The 12,186-nt window shown below is 43.7% G+C and overlaps 1 protein-coding gene across 1 annotated transcript in view; it reads left to right on the top strand.

Annotated features, from left to right (window-relative positions):
* Window positions 1-12,186, top strand: part of LOC146812812 (alpha-2-macroglobulin-like protein 1) — a 761,857-nt gene that overhangs the window by 53,032 nt on the left and 696,639 nt on the right. The window contains exon 4 of the mRNA XM_085615204.1: window positions 354-406. Within this exon, the coding sequence (XP_085471330.1) occupies window positions 354-406 (53 nt within the window). The remainder of the gene's footprint in view (window positions 1-353; window positions 407-12,186) is intronic.

Consider the following 12,186-nt stretch of genomic DNA (forward strand, 5'->3'; position numbering starts at 1 on the left):
GTAATTGCACACAGCTGCTCTGTATTGTACTGCCTTCATATTACATGTAACTTTTTCCATGTGGAATTTCCATTTCCTGTCCCCCTCTCCCTTGTAGTGTTGGTGTGCTCTGAACCTTCTGTCCTGGGGATTCCAAATGACAAATCTGCTCCTGAGGGGGTGCTGATGCCATGAGGTGTTTGCTTGGGCTCTCTCTTACGTTAAACCGCAAATTTAGATATGACCAGTGCAGTATCTTTCGTTATTATAGAAACCCATACCATGAGAATAAGAAATAGTAGAAGGACTCTGTAGCTCAGATAGGAAATGCAGTAGGATTTGACTGATTTCCTTATCTTTTTTGTGTTTTCCAGTGAAGTTCCGAATAGTTGCTCTGAAAGAAGATTTTGTCCCCTCGTATGAGAAGGTAAGTGCCGCAGTCTGGCCAAGTGACAAATTGCAATTATTGGCATTGGAGCACGTGACCCTCGCAGGTTTTAGCCAGACTATGACCCCTGTAAACTTTCTAATCGTCACTGCTTGGGGTAACCAGCTGAGTTCATATGGTATGAATGTATGACATTACAATGTGTACTAATACCACGCATGCCATAACAACGCGGGTATCACTATGCAAATGCCATTACAATGAACTACCATTACAACGAAAACTTTAACCACGCATATGCCTTTATCACGCCTGCCATTACAATGCAAATCATGTGTGGTAAAGGCATACACGTGGTAAAAATGTTTATGATAGGTAAAAATAAATATATATGTGCGTGTGTATATATGTATGTTTATATACACTCACATTTGTATATGTATACATATATATATTTATAAATTCGTTTTTTAACCCCATACCCCTTTAAACCCTAAAACGACCCTTCCCACCCAAAAAACGAAACCCACCCTAAACCCTAAAATCACCCTTCCCACCCAAAAATCCCCATACCCCCTTAAACCCTAAAATGACCCTTCTCACCCAAAAACCCAAACCCACCCTGAACCATAACATACAGGCGCACTTCTATTTCTCCAACCCAGCTGTATTCACATCCTGGTTCGAGAAAAGCCACAAGCCACAGAGCAGTGTTTGAGCGGCAGAGCAGGATGCTCAGACCAATCCTGGTGCTGCTCTCCCAGCAGGAGAGCAGTGTCAGGATTGGCTGAGGAGCCACTGCTTTCCCAGGGACTGCTGGGAGAGCGCGGGGGCAGTCAGAGGCTGCCGGGAAAGGTAGTTTAAAAAAAGTATTATTTTGCCTTCCCCATCCACGTTCGCCCGCCAGTCAATTCATCCTCCGCCCCTCCAACTTCGTGTTCTGGCAGCCGCCACTGGAACAGATTAAAACCTACAACAGAAGGAGGAATAGAGATTATAAAATGTATGTGGTGGAGGGAGGCAAGGGGAGGCTCCACCCACGTTGGGGATGGGCCGTCATAGAGAAAGCAAATAGGTCTGACCGTGGCAAGCGGGTGCATTGATTTTTTTTTGTTCTTGACAGCATTTGCTGTAGAATAAAAAGAAGATTAAAAAGAAACTATGCCACCACCAAAACATGGCATCCCTATGCTTATAGCTACATTTTACTTTTAAAGGGAAATTAACCATTGTGTATCATTTTAACATAACAGTGCAGTTGCTTACTAGCAGGCAGAGGTACTCAAAAGATGTGTCAAACCCTTTTTTAGTTTTAATATCGATCACAAGAAAATATGATCATTATTGGCTTAAAGAAAAAAAGTATTGCTTGGTTTGAATTACAGTATCATGAAGCCCTAGTTCAAACACAAAAGGGTGATTTAAAAACAACCGGAGAGAAAAAATCAATGGTAAAGTCTGAGCCCATCAGTCATGGCATTGAATTGCACATCTTTTTAGGGGGATGTGCTAATGTGATCTGGTAAATGCTCTAACCCCAAGTGAAAGAGAAGCTGGGGCTGAAGAAAATTGCCCCATTGCCCCATGATGTATGCAGTGGTGGGCAGAAGCAAAATTTGAATGACAATCGAACAGACCATTAAATAAACAGCGCGGACTCGAGGTCCTTATATCTATTTATATATGCATGTATTCTTTAACTTAGGAATGTTATTGATTACCTGAGACTGACATGACATGCAAAGCTGTCTATACACCAGGTTAAAAAAGAGTAGGAATTGGTCACAGTACGGCAAATCTTTATTAAGATATGGGACTGCCCAAGTTAATGTTCCATTGTAAACAGTGCAGGAGCTGTGAATCTAGACGTGCAGTGGCCTCAGGTGCAGGCACAGCTAGGCATGATGGGAGCTCACTATGTGAGTGACAGATTGAGTAAATTGATTGTTTTGTAAAATAAAAATCCAATTCACTGATGTTTTATGTTCTTCTTTTACTTCACAAAGACAGTCACAGGTATAGAAATCCAAAACACTGCAGCCGACACGTGTTTTGTCCCCCTGGACTTTTTCAAGGCTGCAAAAGCATATTACATAGGCATTATACATGTTGTTAAGATAGTGAGAGGATACCCAAATGGGTATCTATCAAACACCCTCACCATGTGATAAAGCCAACAGCATACTGGTGGAAATTTGTGAAGGGAAAAATAACTGATGAGGCTCCACATTTTAGAAATGTAAACTTTGTGCGTGAAAATCCAATGCAGACCAAAAGAGTGCAAGGAGAAGGGAAGGAGACAGTACCCGCATGAGAATGATGACACCATATTTTATATTGTATTTTATATAATCTTCTCACGCATATAAATTATGGTGCCATCAGTCTCACACTGGTAACGTCTTCTTCGCTTCTCTTCAACAAAAGACAGCATCTATCCCCTGCAACAGAGCCTATGGGCCCTTCAGCAGAACCTATGGTCCACATCTGGTGTGTTTCTCTTTTTCTGTGTACTTTATTTCATAGAAAAATTCAAACATTTAGATTGAAATGAAGAGACTTAATGGAATTACAATTCAGTTATTCGTTTGACTATTGTTTGAAAATCTTTGACAACAGTGCCACCAAGTGGTGAGATAGGAAAACTGGACAATTTAAAAAATATTTAGCAAGAAAGACACAGTGGGCATATCCACTCAATGCGTTTTATTGTAGTTGTACAGACTACAGTAATTCTTCTTTTCATGTACTACATACAATATGTTATTTGCAAACCTACAGATGGGGACCACTGTCCCCGCCCTACCTATCTGTTCTGTGGGTAAATCTCTTCCAGTGTTTAGGTGTAAACTAGGCCTGGGTGAAATTTAAATGATGCTGGCGTAATTCGCATAATGTTGGGAAGTTTCACGTTAGGTGGCGTGAGCGGCTGTTCGTGCCATCTTTGGTTTAATGCATCTTCATGCCAAAAATTGATGCAATGACGCAGTTCGCACTAAAATACAGCACAAAATGACAGATATGCATTTTGATCAATTATGCATAATTTCGCGAAATGTTGCTGTAATTTTACAACATATGCAAATTTCAAACACCATTAACTTTTAAATAAATTTACCAAATATGAATTGAAGATAAAATGCTAGTGAGGGTGGGATTTCTGTATTTTCATTAAAAAGTAATATATATAATATAAATACACAGATCTAAATTACGTCACTATTTAATATTTATTTTTCAGAGTTAATATGCTAAAATATTTTTGATTAGTCTAGGATAAAAAATATTTTTTGTACTTTTTTTATATTTATATTTTACAATAAAATATGTGCTTTTTTAAATTAATAAACCTTAAATACTTTCCCATAAGGAGTTCTCTGGTCCGGTGGCAGAGATCTCCACAACATGTGAAAAGTTATTAGAAGCACCATTACGATAATTAACTCAGTTTTAAATAACTCCACCCCCTGAACTGAAAGGTGGATACATGTAAGTCTACACTTCTGTGCCAATCTACACTTGGAAATGGTGAAGAGCAGCAACGTGTACACTTACACCAAGGTGTAATAGTAAATATACACTTCTATATTTACCTTTGTGAATAGGTTCAATTGTGCTTGGGGAAAGAGTCAGTAGCTGAGGTTGCTGCCCCACTGCTCCATGCTGTAAGCTGTGGTGGGCAGAACAAATCGTTAATGACATTTAAATAGACCAGTGGATGAAGAGGTCTGACTGAAAGTGGCTGTGTATGTGTATGCATCTTGAAAGATCTTTTTAGGGAGAGCAAAAGGCTTTGGTAAAGCCAAAACAGAAATATGGGAGCAAAGAGAGGAAACAGGAGGGAAAGGACAGGTTGCAGGATGATGAGGAGAAAGGGAGTTCAAGATAAGGAAGGAGAGCCAGGCACTGGGTGTAGTGGAAGGGCTGGTGGTGAGAAGATGACTGATGGTCAAACAAGGAATGGCAAATACTATAGGTATGGCATTGGCTGTAAGCAAACGATCTTCTTTGCTTGGATATTCATGTGCAAAACATTGTGCTTATGCAAATCTCTTGCATAGACTTGGTAGCCACCTCAAAGGATTGTCTGGATTTATTTAAGATGAGTTTTAAGTAGAGCTGCACACCTTTTATTGTTGCATGTCCAAGGGCCAGAGGAGCTGCTGTGGAAGGCAAGAGTAGCTGTCCAGAACTTCCTGCAAAGCTGGGACCAGGCAATGCTTGTCCCACCTCACTGGGGCAGAGGCAGTAGCTTATGCAAGGGTTTTGAAGTGTTGGGTGGCTGTCGGGCTTAGCTGCACCTCGTTGGGGAAGAGCGGGCAGCAGCTTACAGAGGGACTGCAGGACAGGGACAATATGCAATGTGGCTTTGCGTGCCTTCGTAAATCGGACTCAGAGTCGTGCTTCATGCATGTTCCACTTTGCATGGTGCAAATGTGACACACGGCTCACAGAAATATGCCCCCAAGTGTGTGTGGTGCTAGCTATCCTTAAATTGCAAATAAGGCTCAGCTCTTCCACAGCACAATCTAGTGCAGCAATGTTCATTGGGCTGTTTCTTATGTAAATCTGGCCCCTAGTCTCACCTACAATATTTCCTGAGTAAACCACTACTAAAAAGAGCACATCCTACAGAAACCAATATAGAAGAGTGAGGAGTCCTGGAGCCTCCAATCCCTTGCAATCCCACGTATTCTTTCCCTTGTAGATTCACTACACAATTCGGAACTTCTTATCTGCAGCACCAGTGCTTAATTTCTAAACAAATAAGTTCCAGGGCCCTGACTTGGAGGCCACTGCAGCTTGTACCACCTATCCCCCCTGTAATCACTGCTGTTAGAATCCGGGTTCTCTGGTTGGCACAGATAGGTACTTGTGTCAAGCAGGGAACCTTTCCTCTAGTCAGGGTAAGGGGGTACACTCTAACGATAACCCCTGCTCACCCTCTAGGTAGCTTGGCGCGAGCAGACAAGGCGTTATCTCCGGGCGTTTAGGTTAAGCATTTGTGAATACCCACACAGTAATACAGCAACCCTCCACAAATGGACTCCACACGGGATATATATCAAAAATAATTCTTTATATATTTATCAGGCTTAGCACAAGACCAAACTAGCGTTTAAAAATGGCCCACAATACTTAGTTGCAAAGAGTTCTTGAGTTTAACGGTGATTTCAATGACTGTGCGCTTTGTTCCCAGGCGTACGAGTCGTTCGCGGTTGAAAATGAGTTTGGGAATGGGTCGTACACTTTGCTCCCAGGCGTACACTTCGTACGCGGTTAAAGATGGGCTGGGGAGCGGGACGGACACACAGTAACTTAAGCTTCAGAGTTCGTCACGGACACTTCCTTGGCAGCAGGTGCACAGTACAGTGCGATGTCCTCCGGGCGGCGCGTACTACGGTACGGGAGACCTTGGGCGTGCGCGGCTCAGGGGACGGGGCGAGAGTACGGCTTGTACTGCCAGACGCTGTGTTTGCGTCGTACCGGGATCGCTGGGCTTCACTTGGGCTGCTGATACAGGCGAACAGTACGCTCCGTGCAGGAGACGTATGACTCCCAGACGCACCGCAGCCTTTCCCAAAGCAGGGGGCAGGCACGTACGCTTGGAGTACGATCCGCAGGGGGGTGCAAGCGGGTAAAGGCGATGTCCTTCAGTTACGGTGCGAGCTACGGCTCGTAGGGGCTGTAAGTCGCGTTGCTCAGGCCGGCAGTACCTTCCTTTGCGGTGCGAGCTACGGCTCGTAGAGGGGCCCTAGACGCGTTGTTCGTGCCGGACAACGGGATATCAGCTTACGGGGAGTACGCTGCGATCAGCGAGACGTACACAGCAGTTCGAAGCGAAGTTGTGAGGAACACGGTCCGTTTTCCAAGGCGATGTCACGGTGGTGAAGTCCACTGGTCCTGGGACTTCGTTCAGGGGGCAAGCTCACTCACAAGCCCTTGGAGATCTTTCAGCACAAGTCAAAATAAAAGTTTCTTGAGTCTATTTCTTCCTCTTCTTCAGCAGCAAGGCAACCTCTGCAGGCCAATCCCCCAGGTCAGGGACAGTACTCCTCCATGCAGCTTTCCCGGTTCCTCCTCGTCGGACAGAGGTTTCTTCTTGGCAGGACAGGATCTAATTTCTTAGGAGCAGGGCTCCTTCATTTATACTACATTTATTTTGTTCTCCCAGGCCAGGGGGGCCCTTGCCTAGTTCAGTCCAGTTCTGGAGCACTTTGTTGACGCGATGCAGGCTTCTTCTTTCAGGGTGCAGGGCAGAGTCATCAGACGCTCCACAGGGGGTGGAGCCGGCATTGTGGTGGCAGAGCACAGTCCCCTTCAGAGTCCAGGTGTACTCCTCCCACCCATCTACCTGTCAATCGTCCTATTCACAACCAGGCTACCTAGCCCTGCCCATCTGGGTTTCCCCAGCCCTGTCACTCACGCAAGCCAGACAGCAGATACACATCACGCAGAGGCGGGCTAAAATGGTTAGGCAAGCAAAGGACAACTTTCTAAAAGTGGCATTTGCAAACGCAGAATATTAAAATAAACCTTACTAAAGGATGTACCTTATTATTCTGAGTTCAGGCATACTAAACTCGATTTTCTACCATATTCCCTGGGCCTGTTAGGATCATAGGATGTAACAATCTTAACAGCCCATTCTGGCCTATGAGAACAGGTAGCCTTACAATAGTAAAAAACGAATATGGCTGTAATTCACTATTAGGACATGCCACACACAACAGGGCTTGTCCTACCTTATGCCACAATGCACCCTGCCCTTGGGCCTACCATAGGGGTGACTCACATGAGTAAAGGGAAGGTTTAGGGACTGGCAAGTGTGTGCACTTGCCCAGTCAGCATGTCAGTACCAGACTGCACGCAGGTTCTGCAATGGCAGACCTTAGACATATTTTACCAGGCCGCGTCTGTGGGTGGCACAACCAGTGCTGCAAGCCCACCAGCGGCATTTGTATTTACAAGTCCTGGTGCACTTTACTGGGGTCTGACAGTAAACCAAATAAGCCAATCATGGAATCCAACCAACATATACATTTTACATAGGGAGCACTTGCACTCTGGCACTGATTGGCAGTGGCACAGTGCTCTCAGCGGCCAACACCATAAAAACACATGAGGCACAGCGACAAAAAGTGGAAGGGAGACTCACGCCAAGGTGCCAGGTCTAACAACTGCCAAAACAGCTTCTACCATCTCACCCCTTGCAAGTGCAACAGTCATATTATTCCAGGTCCCCAAAGCTAAAGGAATGGCTGGGAAGGCAGGTATTTTTAATATAAATTGTAATCATAATAACTGTTTTGCTGATCATCTCTAAATGTGATGAACAGCGCCACCATGTGGCAGATTGTCATAAATGCAGTGTTTACAATTACATGCCGGTGCAGAGCACCGGAAACCACCGGCTCAAATTAAGCACTAGCACTTGTCCACCCTTCTAGTGCACCTATGGACTCATTTTAATATGTAGTAGCCATTGGTTATGCTGTAGTCATTGCCTGCCTATGCACTCTCGAAATGTGTAACTTTAAATGCAGAATCATCTCTCAAAGTTGCCCACTTAAGGTAGTTGTCGTTGTCGATGCCCCTTCGAATCCACCCCGAAATGGAAGTTGTTGGGATCTGTCCCTTGCAAAACAGCGCAGGTATCTGCACTGAACTGGTATTATTATTTTTAACAACTTAATTTTACCAATTGTACAGGTAGTTCACAGTACTGTGCTAAATCTTGAATATTTCATCGCATGACTTTTATTGTGACTACAATATATTCTATTGTGTACTTTTGCCTAGAAACGTTGAAAAATTATACAAATATTGAAACTGAAAAACTATGCTTATCATTTCCCAGCAACAGATCATTTATTTTTCACAGGAATAAATTACATTAAAAAAATTCCACCCTTCTTAAAACAAGCTCAGTACCAACATTACATATTTGGAATCGTGAATAAAATCTGTGAAACCCCCAAAAACTAATTTATGACTATGCATTCTATTAGAAACCTTAATGTGCTCAAGGTGAAGAAATGTCCCAGCCTAATCCTAAAAAATAAAGCAACAGATATGCTTTATGTAACCTTCCGCCAATATAGTCCCATGAGAAAACCATTACTTAACAAATAGTTTTGTGAATGGCACCTCAAATATTCAAGTGTCTGGTTTACAATACAAATATCATCCAAGGAGGAGGCCCTCTAGGTAGTTTGCGCAGAGTTGAGAAGGGCCCTCTGATGTACCATAAAAATAAACTAAAGGACTATACCTACCAATAGTTCCAATACCATTACCAAATAATCAGTCAGTTGGCAGCGAAGAATATTCAATCATTTATTAAGCAAAATACTCTATAGAGGAGCCTCTCCGAACCTCACCCATCAGGTGCGTCGAGCAGACTGTTGGCTCGTATTCAAACATGAGGTTATATACTTTTCGGTTCAACACATACAATCACTGTAAAAGGAAAAACACCAGTTGGCCCTTGGTCTCCAGGAAAGGACCATATATGACACACATCAAACCAGTACAAAGACTTGACTATCTATTACTGATGAGGTCAGGAGCGGTGACTCCCTTTCGTCTTGGTGCCTGGGAGTGCAGACACGGCGCCTCCAAGAATGCGCATAAATTATCGCCCCCAAAGCCAGATGCGACCTTGAGTCTTAGAACAGTCGAGTAACAGCCTACCTTCAGCTGCTACCAGTAACTCAAATGAACTGAGGTCTGACAACTGCACATGACCCACGTTATCACGGCCCGTGCTCGAGCATGTGATCAGAAAATGGCGTCTGTATGGTTCTCGGCCTACTCGTTTAGTAATAGATCTACAGCTAAGAAAATAAACAAGTTTCCTTCAAGCAAAAGCATATATATCAAACAGGGAGTGTACGTATAGATGCATCATGCTAACATAATATAGGTCCGATACTCCTTATATACGTGAAATCTACTTTTTATCCCTCAGAACGCCCTTTTAGCATGATGTAGCTAACTAAAACAGTTCAATCTTCATATATTCCCTCATAAATCTGCATTAGGTCCTTGAGCTCCCGCTGAACTAGCTGAGTTTTTACCGCTGTTGGGGAGGACCAGACACAGAGGAAGTGAGTTTTGTCGCACACACATGAATATGATACCGGCTATACATGCCAGCACCATCAAAATTTTCCATCCCCAAGTAGACAGCAAACCCCAGAACCAACCAGAGAGAGACCACGTACCAGTTTCTACATGTATCTCGGAAGCTAAACGATGTAGCTTCTGTATAGCCAAATGAACGGAGGGGGCGGAGTTAGGAATATAAACACAGCAAGAGCTTCCGATCACACAGCATGCTCCTCCTTGATCTGCCAAGATAACATCCAAAACCATACGGTTTTGAAGCTAAACAAGTCTGGTCGCCTGTAGCTCTACTGTTATGTTGGTCAGTATTCCTGCAATAGTGTGAATTACCCCTTCAACTACTCTAGACATGCGTCGTACTTCTTGGCTAGTGATTATAGGACCCCAAAAGGGTAACACTCCCTTCATAATGTCAGTGAAATACTGCAGTGGAATATCGGTCTGATCTATATCGGTAGTATCTATCACCCTTTTACTCCTCCTAATAAACACACTACGTTTATCTAGTCGGTGATCCTTGTGATAATTAGAAGGGGCAGTATAGACTGGAGGGTACAGGAAGGACAGGTAGCAACGTCCATTCCAACCTCGTGGAAGCCAAGTATAGGCGCTTTCTCCACAGACAAAATATACTTTAGGAGGGGTTAACAATGGAGGGCTGCTAAAGGTACGCAACTGATACGTGTAATTACATCGGCTTTCTCCTACTGATATGTACCCGGCTCCTTGAACACAAAACGTAGAGGTACTGTTTAATACAGGCACTGGAATAGCCCTATCTTCAGTAACATTACGGTCCTGAAAGTGTCGATAATATTGGGTGAAATTGAATTCAACAAAGTCTAAAATTTCATTTTTCAACCAAGTGGTATTTTCGTGCGTTATATACATATTCATACAGGCATTCGGATCTAATGTTCTCTCTCCATTATTCCCATCAGGGTTGAATCCTTGATGAACCTCAATATATGCTAAAATCTTTTCATAATCTTTCTCTGAAAACCTTTGAACGTCCACAGTGTAATGCATATACATCATAGAAAGCAATTTGAACCAGGCCTCGCAACTTTCCAGATGAGACAAAGGTAGAGATATAAATAAGTCGTGCTTGTGCATAACAGATGGAAAAAGACCAGAAACCCAACAATTTGTAGTATTGGTGGCACTGTGTGCTTGATGAAGCATTTCAATTAATGCATTTTTCACATAGGTCTGACGATGCCTTTCCTTATGAGGGGCTAAAGTATGAAACACATGTTCCTGATGGTGGGGTAGTTGTTCCTAAAACAATATGCATAGGGTGGCGAAATTCTAAATATATGAATACTCCCAGTAATATAATTAGAAATATTGCTATAGTAGCTATGAATGCAATTTTAACACAATTGGTCCAACTAGAAAAAACAGGCATATATGTAGGAAAATAGCGTGGTACAAAAGGACGTTCCTCTTCGGGAACAAAACGAGCAAAGGGATACATACTAACTAAAAGTCCAACAATAAACTAGGGCAATGCAGTCCAACCTGCCAGAGGGTGCTTCTTTCCTGTGTCCGTTTAGAGCCTCACAGGCAGGCTCCTATCGTTCATCACAGATAATACCAAAATAAACTTTGCACGTTGGAGTTATGTTCTCACACAACCCTTGAAGAAAACACAACCTGGGTCCCTTTGAACATGAAATTCAGTCTTTCTTTCTGAACGGAGCAAACAAATGTTCAAGGCTCCCAGCGCGTTCAGTCCAGTGTCTCGCTCAGTACACCAGAAGTGTATCTAACAGACATTCATAGCACAGGTCTGTACCTTATCACTCAAGTCTCTCCCTATCTCCTACCATGTTCACCTGGTGTACTGTGCTGTTTTCTGGGCCGCAGGTTGTATCGAGTATGGCCACGCACTTCTTGATCAGAGAACAAAACAGAGGATGACGAATCCGGTGAAACAGGGGTACTGCAAGCCTCTGGGTTAGCTGTAGGAACAACAGAATCTGGGGCGATCAATTGTGCTGATGACAAAACCCCTTCCGAGCCCGGTGCACCTTCTCCTTGCCCTTCTCCAATTACCTGGGCATCACAAAAAGGGATGAATCGAGGAACCCGCTCCCTTTCCTGAGACAGAACCCCGTCCTGGATACGCTGATCATATGGAAGCGGGAGGGGTCGTTTTTTCAGATGTGACACATGAATCCAGTGTCGCTTGCCATTCACCTTTACCGCCGTCCGCGTGGCCAACAAAACTTGAAACGGTTCAGACAAACGAGGATCCAAGCTGGATTTTCGCTGATAGTTACGGACCAGAACCCACTGTCCTGGTTCCAAGCGATGTCCAGGACCCTCCGGCAGGGGCTGCAAAACTGCTGAGATCTGTTGATGAATGGAACGAAGATCTTTAGTCAAAGCATACAAATAGTCTGTCAGCATAGGATACTCTATATCACAAAACGTTCTGGGTCTCAGGATGCCCCAAACATTACCAGGGCACCCAAAAATGACCTCATACGGAGACAAACCAGAACGAGAATGTGGGGTAACTCGTATTGACATTAATGCCAGCGGCAGAGCATCTGGCCACCTCAGTCCAGTGCTTTCTTGGATTTTAGCCAATTTGAGTTTTAATATCCCATTATACTTCTCGACCAACCCAGCAGACTGGGGGTGTCGAGCCGCATGGAATTTCTGTTTAATCTGTA

Source organism: Triturus cristatus, chromosome 7, assembly GCF_964204655.1.
Source record: "Triturus cristatus chromosome 7, aTriCri1.1, whole genome shotgun sequence".
NCBI classification, from domain to species: Eukaryota; Metazoa; Chordata; class Amphibia; order Caudata; family Salamandridae; genus Triturus; species Triturus cristatus.